The 23,217-nt window shown below is 44.9% G+C and overlaps 1 protein-coding gene across 1 annotated transcript in view; it reads left to right on the top strand.

Moving 5' to 3' along the window:
• LOC138643173 (mucin-2-like) overlaps nucleotides 1-10,787 on the top strand; it is a 41,625-nt gene extending 30,838 nt beyond the window's left edge. The window contains exon 4 of the mRNA XM_069732004.1: nucleotides 9,642-10,787. Within this exon, the coding sequence (XP_069588105.1) occupies nucleotides 9,642-9,725 (84 nt within the window). The 3' untranslated portion in view covers nucleotides 9,726-10,787. The remainder of the gene's footprint in view (nucleotides 1-9,641) is intronic.
• Nucleotides 10,788-23,217: the final 12,430 nt, after the last annotated feature.

Below are 23,217 nucleotides of genomic sequence, written 5' to 3'. Positions count from 1 at the left end.
CCTACTCCCAGGAAAATCCAACACACCAGGCTCACCAGGTCCAAAGCCCCACCATATGCTATCAGGGGTGGATTAAGGGTAGCCAGGGCCCCGGGCTGTTCACACACTGTGGGCCCCCCCGGTCATGTGACGGGGGTCATGTGACGGGGGTCATGATATACCCGAACCAGATTATTCCAGAAAAATGGCCGGGCCCTACTCTACTGTAACCTATTAAATATTTGTTAAAATCTGCAATACAATTTAGGTATATCTTGACCAATAATATCACATACAAGGAACAAATACCACCGCACCATGACCAGACCACAAATTACAACCACAGTGATCGAATAATATCACATACAAGGAACAAATACCACCGCACCATGTCAAGACCACATATTACCACTTGGTGACCAAATAGCACATACAAGGGACAAATACCACAACACCATTTCCAAACCACATATTACCACCACATAGTGACTGAATACTACAATACTGATCAGTAATAAAAATAAAAAAAAACACAATACTATCACTATAAGTGCCAGTATTCACAGGAGATCTGTACTTAGTATGCAGTGTCTGTGTAGAGGTAATACAGTGATCACTGGTGACATTGTACACAGGACCTCTGTATATAGTATACAGTGTATAGTGTCAGTGTATAGGTAACACGGACTCACCAATGACATCTCTAGGTGAAGTCCTTCATCTTTCACCCAGCACAGACCGCCATCATTTCTCCCAGCCAGGACTCGTTTCTGCAGGAAATAACACAGTTATCTCGAGCTCCGCTTGCAGAACACATTACTTAATTTTTCACAACTTCTACATTACACCACATGAAGAGAAAAAGGCGATATAGTGTCACTCTGCACAGTAACAGGACCGCCCTCCCCCCCCCCATTTAAAACAGTGTCCTCAAAAAATAAAATAAATACATCACTGCAGTAATAATATCCCTTAATTAGCCCCTATGGTAATACTATTCCCCACCCCATGTATCTCATTCCTCGCTCCAGCCATATGTTCTCCCATCCTGCACTCATGAGTATCCATCCTGCCCCATCTGTCTCCATCGTATCCATCCTGCCCCATGATCCAATCCTGCCCCATGTCTTTCATTCTACCCCGTGTCTCCAATCATGCCCCGTGTCTACATTCTGCCCATGACTCTAGTCCTGCCCCCAGTGTGTCCAGCAATCTGCCCCAGTGTGTCCAGCATATTACCCCCAGTGTGTCCAGCAATCTGCCCCAGTGTCTCCAGCAATCTGCCCCACTGTCTCCAGCAATCTGCCCCACTGTCTCCAGCAATCTGCCCCACTGTCTCCAGCAATCTGCCCCCAGTGTGTCCTCCAATCTGCCCCCAGTGTCTCCAGCATTTCCCCCCAGTGTGTCCTCCAGCATTGCCCCCCAGTGTGTCCTCCAGCAATCTGCCCCACTGTCTCCAGCATTGCCCCCCAGTGTGTCCTCCAGCAATCTGCCCCACTGTCTCCAGCATTGCCCCACTGTCTCCAGCATTGCCCCACTGTCTCCAGCATTGCCCCACTGTCTCCAGCATTGCCCCCAGTGTGTCCTCCAATCTGCCCCAGTGTCTCCAGCATTGCCCCCCAATGTGCCCTCCAGCATTGCCCCCCAGTGTGTCCTCCAGCAATCTGCCCCACTGTCTCCAGCATTGCCCCCAGTGTGTCCTCCAGCATTGCCCCCCAGTGTGTCCTCCAGCAATCTGCCCCACTGTCTCCAGCATTGCCCCACTGTCTCCAGCATTGCCCCACTGTCCCCAGCATTGCCCCACTGTCTCCAGCAATCTGCCCCACTGTCTCCAGCAATCTGCCCCACTGTCTCCAGCAATCTGCCCCACTGTCTCCAGCATTGCCCCCAGTGTGTCCTCCAATCTGCCCCAGTGTCTCCAGCATTTCCCCCAATGTGTCCTCCAGCATTGCCCCCCAGTGTGTCCTCCAGCAATCTGCCCCACTGTCTCCAGCATTGCCCCCCAGTGTGTCCTCCAGCAATCTGCCCCACTGTCTCCAGCAATCTGCCCCACTGTCTCCAGCATTGCCCCACTGTCTCCAGCATTGCCCCACTGTCTCCAGCATTGCCCCACTGTCTCCAGAAATCTGCCCCACTGTCTCCAGCAATCTGCCCCACTGTCTCCAGCAATCTGCCCCACTGTCTCCAGCAATCTGCCCCACTGTCTCAAGCATTGCCCCCAGTGTGTCCTCCAGCAATCTGCCCCAGTGTCTCCAGCATTGCCCCAGTGTGTCCTCCAGCATTGCCCCAGTGTGTCCTCCAGCATTGCCCCCAGTGTGTCCTCCAACCTGCCCCAGTGTGTCCAGCATTGCCCCCCAGTGTGTCCTCCAGCATTGCCCCCCAGTGTGTCCTCCAGCATTGCCCCCCAGTGTGTCCTCCAACCTGCGCCAGTGTCTCCAGCATTGCCCCCCAGTGTGTCCTCCCTCCAGCATTGCCCCCCAGTGTGTCCTCCCTCCAGCATTGCCCCCCAGTGTGTCCTCCAGCATTGCCCCCAGTGTGTCCTCCAATCTGCCCCAGTGTCTCCAGCATTGCCCTCCAATGTGTCCTCCAGCAATCTGCCCCACTGTCTCCAGCATTGCCCCCCAGTGTGTCCTCCAGCATTGCCCCCCAGTGTGTCCTCCAGCAATCTGCCCCACTGTCTCCAGCATTGCCCCACTGTCTCCAGCATTGCCCCACTGTCCCCAGCATTGCCCCACTGTCTCCAGCAATCTGCCCCACTGTCTCCAGCAATCTGCCCCACTGTCTCCAGCAATCTGCCTCACTGTCTCCAGCAATCTGCCCCACTGTCTCCAGCATTGCCCCCAGTGTGTCCTCCAATCTGCCCCAGTGTCTCCAGCATTTCCCCCCAATGTGTCCTCCAGCATTGCCCCCCAGTGTGTCCTCCAGCAATCTGCCCCACTGTCTCCAGCATTGCCCCCCAGTGTGTCCTCCAGCAATCTGCCCCACTGTCTCCAGCATTGCCCCACTGTCTCCAGCATTGCCCCACTGTCTCCAGCAATCTGCCCCACTGTCTCCAGCATTGCTCCACTGTCTCCAGCAATCTGCCCCACTGTGTCCAGCATTGTGCCCCACTGTCTCCAGCATTGCCCCACTGTCTCCAGCATTGCCCCACTGTCTCCAGCATTGCCCCACTGTCTCCAGCAATCTGCCCCACTGTCTCCAGCAATCTGCCCCACTGTCTCAAGCATTGCCCCCAGTGTGTCCTCCAGCAATCTGCCCCAGTGTCTCCAGCATTGCCCCAGTGTGTCCTCCAGCATTGCCCCAGTGTGTCATCCAGCATTGCCCCCAGTGTGTCCTCCAGCATTGCCCCCAGTGTGTCCTCCAACCTGCCCCAGTGTGTCCAGCATTGCCCCCCAGTGTGTCCTCCAGCATTGCCCCCAGTGTGTCCTCCAACCTGCGCCAGTGTCTCCAGCATTGCCCCCCAGTGTGTCCTCCCTCCAGCATTGCCCCCCAGTGTGTCCTCCCTCCAGCATTGCGCCCCCAGTGTGTCCTCCCTCCAGCATTGCCCCCCAGTGTGTCCTCCCTCCAGCATTGCCCCCCAGTGTGTCCTCCAGCATTGCCCCCAGTGTGTCCTTCAACCTGCGCCAGTGTCTCCAGCATTGCCCCCCAGTGTGTCCTCCCTCCAGCATTGCCCCCCAGTGTGTCCTCCCTCCAGCATTGCCCCCCAGTGTGTCCACCGTTTAACTGATCAAAAAAAAAAAAAGTCTCCTCCTCACCTGTCCGCGCTCCAGGCGCTGAGCTCCCTTCAGCAGCGCACACTCGCCGGCGACTGACGTCAGACGCCGGCGACGTGTGCGCTGCGGCCGACTTCAGCTGCCAGCCTCCAATTGGCTGGCGGCTGTTGTTGTTAACTATTGATGTGCGGGCGCGCGCCCGCACATCAATAGGAAACCGACGCAGCGCCGGAAAGGGCCCGGTGAGCAGATGAGAAGGGGCCCAATGCGGGCCCCCTCTCTCTGCCCACCGGGTCCGGGGGCACATAAACGCCGCCCGGCGGGCATTCACAGTCTCACAGACGATTATCAGAGGGTTAATCTGTGCGGTAGGCCAGGGCCCCCCCAGACCACTGGGCCCTGGGCTACCGCCCATATTGACCCTCTGATAATCCGCCCCTGCATGCTATTCAGAACTCCTACTCCCAGGAAATCCAACACAGGTGGTTCAGTATGCTATTCAGTGATCCGGTCCTACTCCCAGAACCTCCCAACACACAGGCTCTCCAGGACCTTCCACTGGAACCACACAGGTCACTCACAGCGACCATACACAGGGACAACACAGGGCCATGTGACCCACACCCTGGTCACATTATATACCTTGAACAACTCCCCTGGGTAGGAGTGTGGGTGTGTGTGGCTAGTCTGACCCTCCCATCTCTCATGACTAGCCCTGCCAATCTCCCATTAGAACTTACACATTTACTTGTGGGACTACAGGTCCCAGCACACCAACCAAACTTCAGACTGGCAGCGCAGAGTCCCCTCCTCTGCGACACATATATCAGCCATTCACCACAATGCCGGATTTTGTCACATCACCACATCCATGGCTGTGATTCCCATGCACTCTCACGGCCTCCATGCACATCCCAAAGAGCACTCACAGCGCCCCCTAGCTGTCACAGGGGTCACTGCATCACAGTAGTTAATGCAATATATACAATAATAAGCATTATTCCAACACTCCGGCTCAACAGCTACTTATCCTGTTAGTCCTATAGTGGTTCTAAGTTCTTTAAATTTGCCTCTTAGAAGTAGCTTTACTATAACATCAGCTATCATCTGGTCAGTCTCACGATACTCAACCGTTGGTTGAGCTGATGGCTTAACAAGTTTGCCTAACAGTTGTTTTAACTAAATTACCTCCAGACTTGCATGGGCTGCAGACACATACTCTGCTTCTGTAGATGACAAGGCTACAGACACCTGTTTTCTGTTAGACCAAGAAATTGACCATTCTAAGAGCTTGAACAAATAGCTGATTTGCGATCACTTAAGTCATCAGCCCAGTCTGCATCCACATAGCCTGTGAGTTTTAGATCTCCTGTTGCAGATATTCTTAAATTTATGCCTTGAGTCTCCCTCAAATATAAAAAAAACATGCTAATTGGCATTCCAGTCCTGTAAGTGCGTTTTTTCCATATATCTGCAGTGAATTCCATTTGTTGCTGTGATATCCGGTTGAGTCATAGTTGGTGTGTATAGAAGAGTCCCCACTGCCTGTCTGTCTGTCTCATTGTTAAGTAGCAGGTCATCTTCTCCCTCTAAGTATGATGGTTCCATTGGGGTTGATTTACCTTTGGCTTCTGACATTCCAAACTGATTCAGAATTGATCTGATTTTTGCACTTTGGTTTAGAAGGAAGCTTCCATCTTCTTCTCTTTGGACCTGGTTTCCTAGATAACATGTAACTTTTGCAAGGTTTTAGTTTCAAAATAGTCATTCAGAATTGTAGTCATCTTAGCAATTTCCGTTTCCTAAACCATAATCACATCATCCACATATAAGAGAATACACACCCACTTTCCATCTGTACATTTTGTGTACATACACGGATCTGCTTGCTCTCTTTTACATCATTCTTTCAATAAGACTTTGTTCATTTTGGTGATCCACGCTCTTGCCGATGGCTGAACAACATGGAGAGATATTTGTAGTTTGCAAACGAGATTCTCTTCACCCTCTTTGATGTAATCCTCAGGTTGAACCATGTAAATGTTCTCTTTAAAGTCACCATTTAAAAAGGCAGTTTTGATGTCCAAATATCTGACAAACATCTTTTGTACAGCAGATATAGCCATTAGAGTCCTGAATGTGGTCTGCTCAGCAACTGGAGAAAATGTGGCATCATAATCTTCACCCATATTTCTCAGAATATCCTTTTGCTTTAAATCGGTGAACTTTGCCTTCAGAGTCATACTTGGACTTAAAAACCCATTTACATTTTATTGCATTCTTGCTTTGTGGTAGTTTGGTGAGTTTCCAAGTAAGAAGTTGAAGAAGAGCCTTCAATTCCTCATTAGCAGCATTAATCCACTTCAGTTTCTCATGGACAGGTAGTTGTGGCATCTCATCCCATGACTGCGGCTTGGACTCAGGTAGTGTTTTGACAAAGTAGGATAGACGCTTAGCTGGTATACCCTTGTTTGATCTTGAAAATCGCCTGACTTCAGGATCATCTGATTTTTCTGTTGCTCTTTCAGTGGTTGAAGAACCTAACCAAACTTCTACATCTTTTTCTTGCTATTTTGAAGTTGTGACCGAGATTGTTGTTGCTTCAGCTGGAATACTTGTATGTCATGAAACTTGAGAGACGCGAAGTGGTCATCAATCATTACATCTGCTTACTGTGACCTTGTTCATTTCTGAGTGCAGGATTCTATACTTTTTCTGGGTTTCACTGTAGCCCACCAGAATACCCTCTTTTACATGAGACTCCCACTCAATAAATTTTTCTTTGGGAATATGTACAAATAATTTACTTCATAATATTCTTATGTGTTAAAGTTCAAGCTTCTTGCTGTTCCATTGCTCACATAGAGTTTTCTCAGTAGCTTTACCCCATAGCCTATTTTGAAGATAGCAAGCTGTTGTGATTCCTTCACCCCAATATGTTGTTGGTTAATTTGCGTCAAATTTTTTACTTCTTCTACCTTCACAAAGTGACCGGTTCCTTCTTTCCACAACACAATTTTGTTCAGGGTTGTATGGTACAGTGGTCTGAAACACAATTCCATTTTTTCTTAAAATGATTTGTGTCTCATTACTTGTATATTCAGTTCCATTATCTGCACCAAAATTTTTTGGCATCTCTCAAATTTTTTACATACTTCAGTGAGATATATTTCAGGTTTCTCTGGAGCTTCATGTTTGCAGTGAAGCAAATAGACAAATGTATAGCTTGAATGATCATCTATAAATGTGAGAAAGTACCTCTTGTTTCCAAGAGTTTGAGTACTCATTAGACCACACACTTCTGTGTGTATTAAGTCCAGAAGCTGTTCTGTCTTTGTAGAACTATTCTTAGGAAAGGATTTTTTTGACATTTTCCCTTTAAGACAGCTCGTACATTTCATTGTCTGATTATACAAATTACACATCAGCAAGTTATTTTTTAACTAACTTTCTTATTGCTTCTGGGTTTTCATGTGCAAGACGCCTGTGGATATGGATTGCCCCCAGACACAGGGCCACGAGTTCTCGGTACCGGGCCTCTCTGGTTCGGTTCTGAGGCTGTCACGGTGGCTAGACCTGGTCCGCGACCCTGCTAAGGGGCGTCCAATAAAGGTGGTACAGTCTGTCAGGGATTCGTGATGCCACCTGTGGTGTTCGGTCAGGGTGACCGACGCTGCTGTGGGGTCCGCTGGGGTGATGGAATGGCAGCTGGATGGTGTACCTTCCCACAGGTGAAGTATATCCCCAGGGCTTCCCAGTAAGGTGGACGGTGATGGTGAGAGGTGCAGTCAATAACGAGGACACAAGGTTGCAGTCTCTTTACCTCTTTACTGAAGGCTTCAAGATCCTCAATCCAGAGTACGTTTAACAGGGCTATCAGAGACCGGCCGGTCCAATGGGCACATCCAGAGTTTCCTTCGCAGATGGAAATCGTTGCCTACCACTAGCGCCTGTGTGTTGTAGTCCTACCCTGCTGAGCATTCGGAATAGTCCTCACAACTGCTGTTCTCGTTCGTTCGTTCTCTACAGCTCTTTCTCTTTAGTTCCAGATGTTACTAGTTTCTCGTCCCCCAGGTATATTTTGGCTAGGACACACCCGTATGACGGGAAGGCTTGGAGGTCTTCCAGGACCCTAGAGACGCCCCTCTCCCAATGTTGCCCCCTATGTCTTCTTAGGAAATTTAAGGTAGACAGCCAACCTATAATTAACTGTCCGGCGGAGTTTGAAGTAAGGCCTGAAGTCAGTTACTCCTACGGTGTTCCGGCCACCGACTACGCGCCTCAGTAAGATGTTGCCTCTCTCTCTCGGAACGACTCTTACTGGCTCTCCTTTGTGCTTGATCTCGTTTACACTGTTCCACAATATCCTTCCCTTCGTGTCTCTCTCCTGGATACCGCCGCAGGGTGTGCAGGCGCGGTTCCGTTACATTCTGTTCTGTTTGCTAGGCACCTGCTAGGTTCCCACGCCTGACAGGGACCCCCCTGTGCCTTCTCCCTGCAACACCCCCTGCCACGGGATGTTGCCTGGATCCAACCCAGTCAGCTTCTGACTAACTTCCTATCCAACCCCTAGTTTTACCAGTGTGAGGAGTGGCCCAATTAATAAAGCCTTTTTCTCCCCTAGTGGCCGGAGTGTGAAGTGTAATGTGTTCTGGTGATACCTGGTCAGGAGAACTCCTTAGTGCCATCAGATGTACCGCCACTCCCCTTAGCGGCAGAGTGCCATACTTCAACGACCAGGTCTCTGGGGCGCTGCAGATACAATTCTTGTGCTGTTTATGTTTAGCAGTGTATACACTTTCCGTGCATTTTAGCTGGTAGGACTCCTATTTGATTTTTCCTTCTGCTAGTGTGTGACCTTCCTTTGAGATGATACAGCTGTCATCTTTAATTGTAACTTAATTTCTTGTCTTGTTAGTTTCTTCACAGATAACAGATTGCATTAAAGACTGAGACATAGCGCACTTCCTTTACTGGGATCTTTCTGCTTTGTGTTTGGGAGACTTAACAATTAATGTAACCATCTCCTATTCCCTCTGAATTCATATACTGACAATTAGCCAAAATCCTGTTCTCTGACTTACTTTGATGCAGGTTAGAGAAGAAGATTATGTCATTACTCATATGACTATTTGCCCCAGAGTCTATACACCATGCATGGTTTGATGTCCTTGCATTAACAGTAAACACAGCTTCAGTACATGAAGTGTCAAATTCTTCAGTAATGGAACTGTTAACACTTTGATGGTTATTTTGCTTTTTCAGCTGATTCATTCTAGCTTTCCAGACTCAACAGTCAGCCTTTAGATGCCCTGATTTCTTGCAGACAAAACACTCAAGTGTTTCTTTCAAAATACCTGTATTTTTTGAGATCTTGGGGTTTCTTAAGTGGATTCTGCCTTGGATAACTCACTGCTGCTTACACTTTCTGTCTTTCACTTATACCGATAAGCTTCCCTCTGACATAGTCCAATGTAAACTCATAATCTGGGCGCACATCTAGTGCAGTTACAAGTGTGTCACAGCTTTCTGGTAGACTGCTTAGTAGTAGTGTAGCAACATGGAGATCCTTTAGATATTTCCCAATACCACGCAGATACTCTACAATTTCTACGATATTTCTTATGCAATCTTGCGTATCTTGGCCTTATTTAGCTTAGACTGACACAGATTTCTCTTTAAATAGAGATTATTGCTTAGATTTATCCTTTCATGCCCTTTCTGCAGCTGTTCCCACATTTCTTTTGCAGTTTCACATTTACATACATTCACAATCTGATCATCATCATCTGAACTGAGGGCGATAGGGCTTTGATCCCTATCTACCCAGTCTTCTGGTAGTGGGTCAGGTGTAGACTCCTGTGTGCATTTCCATGTACCTTATTGCCAGATATAAAATGCTAAGCATTATTCCAACACTAATAATCTGGATTTCCTTCCTCTCCACAGATGTGCTCGCTTTTGATGATAAAGTTTAACATAAAGGAATTTCACCTAACCTGGGGGCAGAACAAGACGACAGAGAGCTGCTGAGCGCACCAGGACTTGTGAGATACAGGACTTATCCACAGATGTCCAACATGGATATGACGCATTTACATGGACTAATATGAGCCCACACGCAGCTCCTGGTGGCACATTACATCATTAACAAAGTGCGGCCATTCTCCTTCACATTGAATGATTGCAGTGCCGCATAATAAACTCAGGCGCGCTACTCAGATTGAAAAAGCGTGCTACATGTGCAGCGAGCATAGAGATTCACATGATCAGTGCCCTCATTATAAAGATATTATAGTTCACAAAAAAATTTGTGTAATGGTGCTATACCGTACACATAAACAATACTTGAAAACACACTTCCAGAGATGTTAAGTCTCTGTCATTCTCTGTCAGAAGTATTTTATCAACTAGTACAAAATTTATCATAGCAATATAAAAGAAATGTAAAAACAAACATAACAGGTATCCCTATAAGCAGCTCGGGAGAGACAATAAGTCATTCCAAGGTATCATATTAATGGTTCAGAGGTTATATATTTATATATAATGCAGTTAATTATAGTTTAGTATTTCTATGAAGTTTTGTTCTTTTTTATTTAAAACAGATAATGTGCAAAATAGTTCTAGGAGAAGTCTGTAAGACTCTAGTATGGATTTTATTGTTTAAAAGGAAACAGGTTCTAGGTTCTGTTAAATAGATGAAAGTTGGGTTGGGGTCCTAAAGTTTATAGTAAGTGGTGTAAATGCCAAGTGGGAAGAGCCCCAAGATCCAATTGATTATGGTTAGAAACAAAAGGTAATAGTGTGATCAAATAGAAAGGGTTGTATCTATCTGCATTAATACATGGGAGACGCCAAAGTGCCCAGGGCTGCCATGGAGTGGGCTGTAACTATTGCCATCATACTAAGCATAAATGATGCGGCCATACTTTACATTTTACTAAGGCTATGTGCGCATGTTGCGCATTTACTTGCAGAAATTTCTGCAAGGTTTGTGCATCTCTTGGCAGAAAAACGCAGCTGGAAATATGTGCGTTTCTTATGCTTTTTTATGCGTTTTTGCATGCGTTTTTGTAAATCCATAGAGCTAAATAAAGATATGTTATAAAAAAAGAATTGTGATGTCATTTCCTTGTTCAACCTCTTCAGCAAGATACCCTCATTAATATTAAATAAAGAAACACACACACACACACACACACACACACACACACACACACACAGTCACCAGCCTATGTAGGAGCATTAACATAATTAACCTACATATGCTGTAACAAAAAAAGCAACTGAAAGAAATCTGCGTGAAATGCAATATCTGCTTATTTTTCAAAAAAAAAATAAAAAATTTGCTTGGGCTCCCGCATAATTGTAATAACCAGCAGAGACAAAGCCGACCGCTGAGAGCAGATGTTAATATTCTGGGAAGAAGCCAATAGCCAAAGGTTCACAGGCTATTAATATCAGCTCACAGCTGTTTGCTTAGCCTTTACTGGCTAGTTTACAGGGGAACCCCAGAAAAAAATTGACATGAGGTCCCCCTATAAAATCGAACCAGCAAAGGCTAGGCAGACAGCTGTGGGCTGATATTAATAGCCTGGGAAGGGGCCATGGATATTGGCATCACCTAGGCTAAAAAGATCAGCTCTCAGCCACCCCATAAATGGCGCATCTTATAGATGCGCCAAATCTGGCACTTAGCCTTGCTCTTCCCTCTTTCCCTGTAGCGGTGGCAAATGAGGGTCATATTTGTGGGGTTAATGTCACCTTTGTATTGTCAGGTGACATCAAGCCCACAGGTTAGTAATGGATAGGCGTCTATAAGACACCTATCCATTACTAATCCTATAGTTACATGGTAAATAAAGACACGGCCAGAATAAAGTCCTTTATTTGAAAAAATCACAGATACTCCTTTATTAAATCTAAATGTACAATTCTCAGTGAACGCCTAATCCCCGACGCCCTCGTCTCCTTCAAACAATCAGAAAATAATAAACCAACATATTATACTATCCTGTCCGATGTAGTCCATTTAATACCAAGTGGCGATCTCACGTGTAGAACAGTCACATCGGGAGATGTGACCGCTCTACCCAGCATCCGGCGATACACTGACAGGAGGTAATTGCTCCAGCAGTGTAACACTGAGTCGCCGTGAGAGTTAAATTATCATGTGGGGACATTACACTAGATGGAGCACTATGTGGGCACATTATACTGTATGGACCATCATATGGGGCCATTATAGTGTATTGATCAATCACGTGGGCACATTATACTGTATGGAGCACTGTGTGGGACCATTATACAATATTGAGCACTATGTGGGGCCATTACACAGTATGAAGCACTATATGTGGCCATTATACAGTATGGAGGGCTCTGTGGGCCATTATACTGTATGAAGCATCATGTGAGGCCATTATACTGTATGGTGCACTATGTGGGGCCATTGTAGTGTATGAAGCATCATGTGGGGCCACTATACTGTATGGAACACTATGTGGGGCCATTATGCTATAGAGAGCACTATGTGGGGTCATTAAACAGTATAGAGCACTATGTAAGATCCTCTATGTGGGGCCATTATACAGTATGGAGCATTCTGTGGGCCCATTATACTGTATGAACGGCAATGCAGTGCTCCGTTATTCGCCATACAACTCTATGTTGGAACCATTATACTGAATGTAGGACTATGTGGGGCCCATTACACTGTATGGAGGACTATATGGGTCCCATGACACTGTATGAAGGACTATGTGAGGCCCATTACACTGTATGGAGGACTATGTGTGGGCCTATTAAACATATACAGTATGGACCAATATGTGCGGCCATTATACAGCATGGAGCATTATGTAAGGCATCTATAAAATATGGAGCACTATGTGGGGTCATTATAAAGTATGGAGTACTATGTGGGGTCATTATACTGCATGGAGCACTGTGGGGGGATTATACAGTAAGGAGCACTATGTAGGCTATTATACTGTATGACGCACTATGTGGGGTCATTATAAAGTATGGAGTACTATGTGGGGCCATTTTACAGTATGGAGTACTATGTGGGGCCATTATATTGCATGGAGCACTATGTGGGGCGATACAGTAAGGAGCACTATGTAGGCTATTATACTGTATGACGCACTATGTGGGGTCATTATAAAGTATGGAGCACTAGGCGGGGCCATTATCCAGTTTGGAGCACTATGTAGGGCCATTATACTATATAGAGCACTATATGGGGTCTAATAAACTGTATGGAGCCCTGTGGACCAATTATACTGTATGAAGCACTAAGTGGAACCATTATATTGTATGGAGGACTCTATGGGCCATTATACTGCATGGAAGGCAATGCTAGGCGCCGTTATACTATACAGAGCTCTATGTTCAGCTCATTACACTGTACGGAGGACTATGTGGGGCCCATTACACTGTATGGAAGACTATGTGGGGCCCATTACACTGTATGGAGGACTATGTGGGGCCCATTACACTGTATGGAAGACTATGTGGGGCCTATTCCACTGTATGGAGGACTATGTGGGTTCCGTTATACTGTATGGAACATCATGTGCGGCCATTACATTTTATGGAGCATTATAAGCGGTCATTAAACTGTATGGAACATCATGTGGGGCCATTTTACTGTATGGAGCACTATGTGGGGTCATTATGCTGTATGAAGCACTAAGTGGAACCTTTATTCTATATGGAGGACTCTGTGGGCCCATTTTACTGTACGGAAGGCAATGCAAGGCCTCGTTATACTCCATATAGCACTATGCTGGGCCCATTACACTGTATGGAGAACTATGTGGAGCCCATTGTACAGTACGGAGGACTATGTGGGACCCATTACACTGTACGAAGACTGTGTGAGGCCCATTACACTGTATGTAGGACTATGAGGGGCTTATTACTCTGTATGGAGGAGTACGTGGGGCCATTAAAATGTATGGAACATCATGTGAAACCATTATACTGCATGGAGCACTATGTGGTGTCATTATACTATATGGACCATCATGTGGGGCCTATTATACTGTATGGAGGATTCTGTGAGGCCATTGTACTGTATGAAAGGACACCATTCAGGAGTATGGTCCCTTTTCTCCTTCACAAGCTTCCCACTTAATGCTGTTATTGCGTCCTGTTATTTTAAAGATGATTTATACATTTTAAAGAACCATGGATTTATGGTGACACCTACTGGTGGAAGGCTGCACTAGCATTTTACTTACAACACTGCACATTTTTTGCTATATTGCTATATGTCCATTCTGTGGTTTACCCATTATTTTGATTCATTTACCTTTTACCTTTTATATCATCCAGTTTTTATACTAATATATGTATTCACTTATCTATTACATTTTGGCACTTTAACATCTAGTCCCATTGTTCTGGGTGTGTAACATTGTTCTTATTAATTGTAGTCTTCTACTCACATTGTAGCTGTTTTTCTGTTATTTTTTTACCTGATTATAATTAAATAATATATTTCGAATTTTCACCACAACATTTTGGACTGTATGGTCAGCTTCTTTCTTTCCTTCCTTCCTTTTGTTTTCTTACTGTATGGAAGGCACTGCAGGGCCCCATTATACTCCATACAGCACTATGTTGGGCCAATTACACTGTATAGATGATTATGAGGGGCCCATTACACTGTATGGAGGACTATGTGGGGACTACTACACTGTATGGAGGACTATATGGGGACTACTACACTGTATGGAGGACTATATGGGGACTACTACACTGTATGGAGGACTATATGGGGACTGCTACACTGTATGGAGGACTATGTGGGGCCCATTATACTGATTGGAGCATCATGTGAGACCATTATACTGTATGGAAAACTATGTGGTGTCATTATACTGTATGGAGCATCATGTGGGGCCATTAAATTATATGGACCATCATGTGGAGTCTACTATAATGTATAGAGGAATCTATGGGCACATTATACTGTGTGAAAAGCAATGCAGGGGCCCAGTATTCTCCATACAGCACTATGTTGGGCCCATTACACTGTATAGATGATTATGAGGGGCCCATTACACTGTATGGAGGACTATATGGGGCCCATTACACTGTATGGAGGACTATATGGGGACCATTACACTGTATGGAGGACTATATGGGGACCATTACACTGTATGGAGGACTATGTGGGGACCATTACACTATATGGAAGAGTACATGGGCCCCATTATACTGTATGGATCGTCATGTGGAGCCATTATACTGTATGGATCGTCATGTGGGGCCATTAAATTATATGGACCATCATGTGGGGCCTACTATAATGTATGGAGGACTCTGTGGGTCCATTATACTTTATGAAAAGCAATGCAGGGGCCTAGTATTCTCCATACAGCACTATATTGGGCCCATTACACTATATAAAGGACTATGTGAGGCCCATTAAACTGTATTGAGGACCACCTGGGGCCCATTATACTGTATGAAGCATCATGTGGGACCATTAAATTGTAGGGACCATCATTTGGGCCATTATACTGTATGGAGGATTATGTGGGGCCCATTATAGTGTTTGGAGCATCATGTGGAGCAATTATACTATATGGACCATCATGTGGAGCCATTATAATGTATGGAGCACTATGTGTGGTCATTATACTGTATGGAGCACTATGTGGGGACTATTATACTGAATGGAAAACTGTGGGGCCATTATACTGTAGGAGGCAGTAACTGGAACCATTATACTGTATGGAGGACTCTGTTGGCCCATTATATTGTATTGAAGGCAATGCAGGACCCCGTTATAGTCCATACAGCATTATGTCAAGCCCATTATACTGTACGGAGAACTATGTGAAGCCCATTACACTGTTTGGAGGACAATGTAGGGCCCATTATACTGTATGGAGGACTTTGTGGGTCCAATTACACTTTACGAAGGACTGTGTGAGGCCCATTACACTGTATGGTGGACTATGTGAGGCCCATTACATTGTTTGGAGGACAATGTAGGTCCCATTATACTGTATGGAGGATTATGTGGGGCCCATTATAGTGTTTGGAGCATCATGTGGAGCAATTATACTATATGGACCATCATGTGGAGCCATTATAATGTATGGAGCACTATGTGTGGTCATTATACTGTATGGAGCACTATGTGGGGACTATTATACTGAATGGAAAACTGTGAAGGTAATAACATTCGCCTCTCTTAATGTAAATGGGCTTAACTCACCAGTACCAAGACGGCACACACTAGATCATCTTAAAAAGCAGAAAGCTGATGTTTTAATGATACAAGAAACTCATTTTAAACCCGAAAAGTTACCCAGCTTTGAAAAAAATTACTATGATACATGGTTTCACGCCACCACAACACAAGTGGGCTCAAGAGGAGTATCGATTGCAATAGCTAGAGGAATACCCTTCCAAACTCATAAAATTCTAAAAGACCCTTGTGGTCGATACATATTAGTTAAGGGTCTCCTTGCTGGGAATCTAATAACAATTTGTAGCCTATATGCTCCCAATAAAAAGCATCTGAAATGGATACTGAGAACGCTTAGAGTAATAGACAACTTCAGGGAAGGAACTCTTATCATAGGAGGAGACCTAAATATCGCGCTAGAGCCCATATTAGACACCACATCGAGGAAAAGTGCTATATCCCTTAAGGATCTCGCTAGAATTAAAATCCAACTCAGTACTATGCAGATGATTGATGTTTGGAGATACCTACACCCGACAGACCGTGACTACTCCTACTATTCCCATCCCCACAAAACGTATCATCGGCTGGACTATATATTTATCCCCAGGCAACTTTTCTCCAATGCACACACTGCTAATATTCTCCCTAACATATATTCGGACCACTCGGTGGTTACACTACAAATAACACTAGCGAAACCCTTCCAAACTAACAGAATATGGCAACTAAATGAATCAATACTAACTTGCCCTAAAATACGCGCACGTATTGCCAAAATTATCACACAATATTTTGAACACAATGACACAGGGGAAGTATCGACACCGGTGATCTGGGAAGCACATAAATCAGTCATCAGGGGGGAGCTTATTTCAGTTTCCTCATACCTAAACAAAAAAAGGCAGCAGGAAATTACAGAGCTCTACAATGAAATACATACCTTGGAAAAACAGCATAAAAAACAAACAAATACACAGGTGATGTCTGCACTGATGATAAAACGACAGGAATTGAAAGATATACTAAATAAAAAATCAGCAAAATGGTATGCTTCTTGGCGTAACAGGATGTTTGTGCACGGTGATAAGGCTTCTAAACTCATGCTATCCAGGATAAGACATAGACAGACCCGTACGTATATACATGCCATAAAAACACCTAACGGACAAAGCACACACAACTACTCACAAATAGAAGCAGAGTTTTTAAACTACTACAAACAATTATACAATCTACGCCCAACTGAATCAGATCCAGAAAACCTAAAAAGGAGACATGATATCAGAGCCTTCTTGACACGCCTGAACCTACCCCAATTGACAGAATTACAGAGGTGCCATTTGACCAGTCCTTTTAGCATGAAGGAACTCCAGTCCACCCTGTCGAGGTGCCGGTCTGGTAAAGCTCCCGGTCCGGATGGACTTCCAATAACCTATTATAAATACTTCTCATCCACTCTCCTCCCACACCTGCTGAGAATGTATAATGATATACAAAGGGACGACTGTTTCCCCACACAAACACTGGAAGCACGAATCTCTTTAATCCACAAAGAGGGTAAAGATCAGGAGCTCTGTAGTAGTTATAGACCAATCTCACTACTGAATGTAGATCTGAAAATATTTGCCAGTCTATTAGCTCACAGGGTGGCTGAATTCTTGCCGACGATAATTTCCCTAAACCAGACAGGATTTGTGGGAGGAAGAGAGGGGAAAGACAACACACACAAAATATTGCATCTTATGCACTATGCGAAGAAAAGCAGACTCCCTCTGGTCCTTTTGGGAACAGATGCGGAAAAGGCCTTTGACAGGGTGGACTGGACTTATCTAGAAGAGACAATGAGGAGTTTTGGTTTTCCGAGCCAACTGATTTCCACTATAATGAAGATGTATAGAGACCCATCAGCTCGCATTAAAATTAACTGCTCAGTGACTGACAGATTTTACATTAGAAATGGAACACGGCAGGGATGTCCGCTATCCCCTTTGTTATTCGTGCTAACAATGGAACCGCTACTGGCCACTATACAACAGTGCCAAGAAATAGAAGGCATCAGAATAGGGGGAACGCAACATAAAACTGCGGCCTTTGCCGACGACCTCCTGGTCCTGATAACCAGACCCCTGGGGGGATTGACCGCCCTCTTGGAGATTTTGAATAGATTCGGAGATATATCAAACTTTAAGGTTAACATGTCTAAATCTGAGGCACTAGACTTAAATATCCCACAAAATATTCTCAAAAAAGCGAAAAGCACATACCCATTTACATGGCCCAAAAGGTGTATTAATTACCTAGGAATCAAGATAGGAAGAACAGATAAAGAGCTCTTGGAACTCAACTACTACCCCCTGCTCAAACAAGCAGCTACAAATATCCAATCCTGGAGGGACCCGTATCTCTCTTGGACAGGGAGAAAAAACTTAATAAAAAGTTTGATACTGCCCAAATTTATATATATGTTCCAAGTACTGCCCATACATGTACCGTCTTCCTTTTTATCTAAAGTAAATTCATTGTTTTCTAAATATATCTGGAAAAGTTTGAAACCGCGTATAGCCTTCCGCACACTGACGTTACCCAGGAACAAGGGGGGGATGGGAGCCCCGGACATAAAGAAATACTACTACGCCGCTGTACTATCCAGATCCGTCGGTTTAATCAGGCAATCCCAAAGTAGCATAGCAGTAGACATAGAAAAAGGAATTTCACCCTATCCTCTCAGACCATTTCTATTAACTGCCGTGGGGGAGCGACCACTCCCTCCCCACCCTAACCCGCTCACACGCACACTCATAAAAATATGGTCGAAAATGTACAATATCCTCTCACCCCCATCTTCACCACTGCTAACCCTCTCCGACGTTGTAATGAATACAACCGGGAAACGAGCTTCAAACTACCCAATAGAACAAATGATATGTAAAGGAACGCTTCTCACGTTTGCAGAATTACGCGAAAGACCTGACCTGACAAATCTTAATTTTCTAGAGTACTCTGCGCTTAAAGAAAAGCTAAAAAAAATAAAGTATTTCTCAGATACTACACGCAAGCTTACCTCGTTTGAAACATTATGTGCTAGATCATCCAAACCCACTAAAGTTCTCTCTACAATCTATCAAGCACTTATAATAGACGAACTAAGTCTCAAGAGAGCATATATTTTAAGCTGGGAAAAAGAATTAGGATGCAACTTCACCCAGACGCAAGTAATGCACATTTATAAATACTCACACGGCCCCACAAGCTGTGTTAAAACCCAGGAAAACTCATATAAGATCATCTCCAGATGGTATATCTCACAAACACAGCTTCGGATCTGGAGGCTGAGCACACATGATAACTGCTGGAGATGTGAAACAGGAGAGGGTGGATACCTTCACCTTTGGTGGTCCTGTCCGAGGGTTCGTGGTTTCTGGACAATGATAGAACAATTGATAAGAGACGTGACTGGGAAGAGGATACAATTATCCCCAGAAATAGCGCTCTTGAATTTCCCGGTGTGGCCTAGATGTACATGGCTCACCATATTAGCTCAAAACGTACTAGCTGCAGCCAAACTGTTAATTCCTATGTTCTGGAAGACCACGAACGTTCCGACATACCAACAGGTATTGAAGAAAATAGACCAATTATACCACATGGCTGAATTGGTAGCCTTAGTTAACCACTCTCAAACTAAATTTGAAAGAATCTGGTTACCCTGGGTCACATTTAGGTCAGCCAACAAGTTTGCAGTAGCGGAATGCTAACTGGACCAATAGCAGAGCCTACGATGCTCCTCCTCCCCCCCCTCCTCTCCACCCCCCCCCCCACCCTATCTTCTCAACCCCCTATACCCCCTTCCTCTCTTCTCTATCTCTTAAGCTCTCTTACTTCTATAAGTGGACTTTAAGGTGTGGTTATTAAAATCCATAAATACTGTTGGACACTCCAACTCTAGTTCTATTGCTATCATTCTTAATGGAACTGTTTATTTTGTAAAAAGGAACTTTTTCTTCATTGTTTATTGTTCCAAGAATAAGATGACATGTCCTGTTATCTGACAATATGATATGTTCACTTACTGCTATGTTTACTTGTTTATCTTTCAATAAAAAGAACGTTGAAAAGAAAAGGAAAACTGTGGGGCCATTATACTGTAGGAGGCAGTAACTGGAACCATTATACTGTATGGAGGACTCTGTTGGCCCATTATATTGTATTGAAGGCAATGCAGGACCCCGTTATAGTCCATACAGCATTATGTCAAGCCCATTATACTGTACGGAGAACTATGTGAAGCCCATTACACTGTTTGGAGGACAATGTAGGGCCCATTATACTGTATGGAGGACTTTGTGGGTCCAATTACACTTTACGAAGGACTGTGTGAGGCCCATTACACTGTATGGTGGACTATGTGAGGCCCATTACATTGTTTGGAGGACAATGTAGGTCCCATTATACTGTATGGAGGACTTTGTGGGACCCATTACACTGTACGAAGGACTGTGTGAGGCCCATTACACTGCATTGAGGACTATGTAATGAGAATATCATCCAGATAGACTACAACCAAGGTGGAGAGCATATCCCAGAAGATGTCGTTAATAAAGTCTTGGAAAATGGCTGGGGCATTACAGAGCCCGAAGGGCATCACCAGATACTCATAGTGCCCATCTCTGGTATTAAAAGCCGTCTTCCATTCGTCCCCCTCACAGATGCGAATCAGGTTGTAAGCACCCCGCAGATCTACTTTGGTAAATACCCTTGCTCCCCGTAGTCTATCGAAGAGCTCAGAAATCGGGGGCAACGGGTACTTATTCTTAATGGTGATAGCGTTAAGACCCCTGTAATCATGGACGTAATTCTCCGTTCTTCTTCTGCACGAAGAATCCCGCCCCTGCAGGTGACACTGACTTCCTAATGAACCCTCTTGCCAAATTCTCTTGGATGTATTGGGACATAGCTCCGTTTCCGGGAGAGAGAGGGGATAGACCCGTCCCTGAGGAGGTTCTGCTCCAGGCATGAGATCAATAAGACAGTCATAGGGGCGGTGAGGCGGAAGGGTCTCCGCAGCCTTTTTGGAGAACACGTCTGCATAGGACCAATAGTATTTGGTAGAGAGATCTGCGGGTATCTCTGTAGTGGTAACCTGAAAGCACTCTCTCACACATCTGCCCTTACATGATTCACTCCAACCCAATATCCTCCCAGAGGTCCACTCAATATGTGGGGAGTGGAAACGGAGCCAGGGTATTCCCAGTAGAATCTCATCCATTCCCTCGGGAAGGACAAGAAGGGAAATAATCTCCTGGTGGGAAGGGGACATGGATAATGTGAAAGGGACAGTCTGGTGTGTGATTTGTGAGGGAAGTGTCGACCCATTCACTACTCTAACAGTCACCGGTTTGGCGAGCATCACCAGAGGTAATGCATGGCGCAGAGCAAAAGCAGAGGACATGAACTTCACCTCTGCTCCAGAGTCCACACAAAGCTCGACTGTAAGAGACGAGTGGATGAGCCTAACGAGATTTTCCCTTTAATCCTTATAACTTCCTAACAAGCAAAAAAATTGTTTAAAAAATTGTGCTGATGTAAAGTAGACATGTGGGAAATTTTATTTATTAACTATTTTGTGTAACATATCTCTGTGATTTAAGGGCAGAAAAATTAAGTGTTTGAAAACTGCTACATTTTCACCAAATTTCCGTTTGTTTTTTTTTCACAAATAAACCTAAGTCAAATCAAAGAAATTTTACCACTATCATGAAGTACAATATGTCACAAGAAAATCTCAGAATCACCAAGATCCATTGAAGGGTTCCAAAGTTATGACCTCATAAAGTGACAGTGGTCAGAATTGAGAACATTGGCCTGTCAAGACATCGAAAACAGGCTTCGGGTGAAAACGTTAAACACTAGGGATGACCGAATAGCTTTGGATAACGGTAACTCTTTATCGGAATAGCTACAGCGCTTCCCGAATAGTTGCATCGGGAACCCGGATACCTGGAGCCCTCCCGATAATCATCTGTTTGGTGCCAACAATAAAGACCTCACAAAGTAACACATAGTACAACAGTTGCAGCTGGAACGAGGACCCTGATCGCTGCTTACAATCTATAGCAGTGTTTCTCAACTCCAGTCCTCAAGACCCACCAACAGGTCATGTTTTCAGGATATCCTCAGTATTGCACAGGTGAGAATGTCATCACCTGCTCAAGCATTAACTCCATCAGCAATGCAATGTTAAGGAAATCCTGAAAACATGACCTGTTGGTGGGTCTTGAGGACCGGAGTTGAGAAACACTGATCTATAGTATAAGGAAATGGGGGTGCACAACGCGTAACAAGTGCTCGTCATGTACGGTCCGGCCACCATTATAATAATTAGGGGATTTCGTACTTTATAAAACTGCACCATCCGGTTATCAGCCAATACCTGTCTAAGTGCAGTTACCGTGGGCTACTGGGTGCATGGAAGTTGTGGAAACTGATGAATAGGAGAAATTGAGGAAAATTTTGAAAAAGTTAAATTAGTGAAGTGAGGTGATAGGCTTGTCTATAGAGATGTGCTAAAGCATGCTTAAAAATGTGGGGGGCTAGGGATTAATCAGTTATTTTGGGTAGTGCATTCCAGAACACTGGAGCAGCACAAGAGAAGTCTTGGAGATGGAAGTAGGAGACTCGGATTATGAAGGATTTTAGGCTTAGCTCAGTTACAGAACGAAGGGCACAGGTAACGTTGTAGACAGAGGAGGGATGAGATATACAGCGGTGCAGAACTGTGGAGAGCTTTGTGGGTGAGAGTGAGAAGTTTATATTGGATTTTGTATCAGATGGGTAGCCAGTGCAATGACTGGTAGAAGGTGGAGGCATCGGTGAAGCGGCTGGACAGAAATATGACCCAGACTGCTGCATTCAGAATGGATTAGAGAAATTAAAGACTGGTTAGAGGGCGACCAACCAGTAGAGAGCTGCAGTAATCCAGGCAGGAATGAATAAGAGCGACAGTAAAGCTACAGTCACACGTTGTGTTTTTGATGCTTTTTGTTCCACAGGCAAAACCTGCTCTCTTGGCAGTAAAGAATCAAGTTTTGCTGAGTGTTTGCTGCATTTTTTGTCAGGGTACATTTGTCCTCGTGGGCATGCTGGTAAAGTTTAGTGCATAAAAAAAAAATCTGATTCAACTTCATCAAGCTTGGCCCAAAAAAACTCAGCAAAACCTGATACCTGCGTTTTTTGCAGGTGACATGAGCGAGTGAGTGGTTGGATAAGGGAAATTAAAAAAAGTGTCACATATGACCCCAAGACATC

Source organism: Ranitomeya imitator, chromosome 6 (assembly GCF_032444005.1).
Source record: "Ranitomeya imitator isolate aRanImi1 chromosome 6, aRanImi1.pri, whole genome shotgun sequence".
Lineage (NCBI taxonomy): Eukaryota > Metazoa > Chordata > Amphibia > Anura > Dendrobatidae > Ranitomeya > Ranitomeya imitator.
Note: the sequence above shows the minus strand (reverse complement) of the source record. Positions and strands in the feature narration are given on the sequence as shown.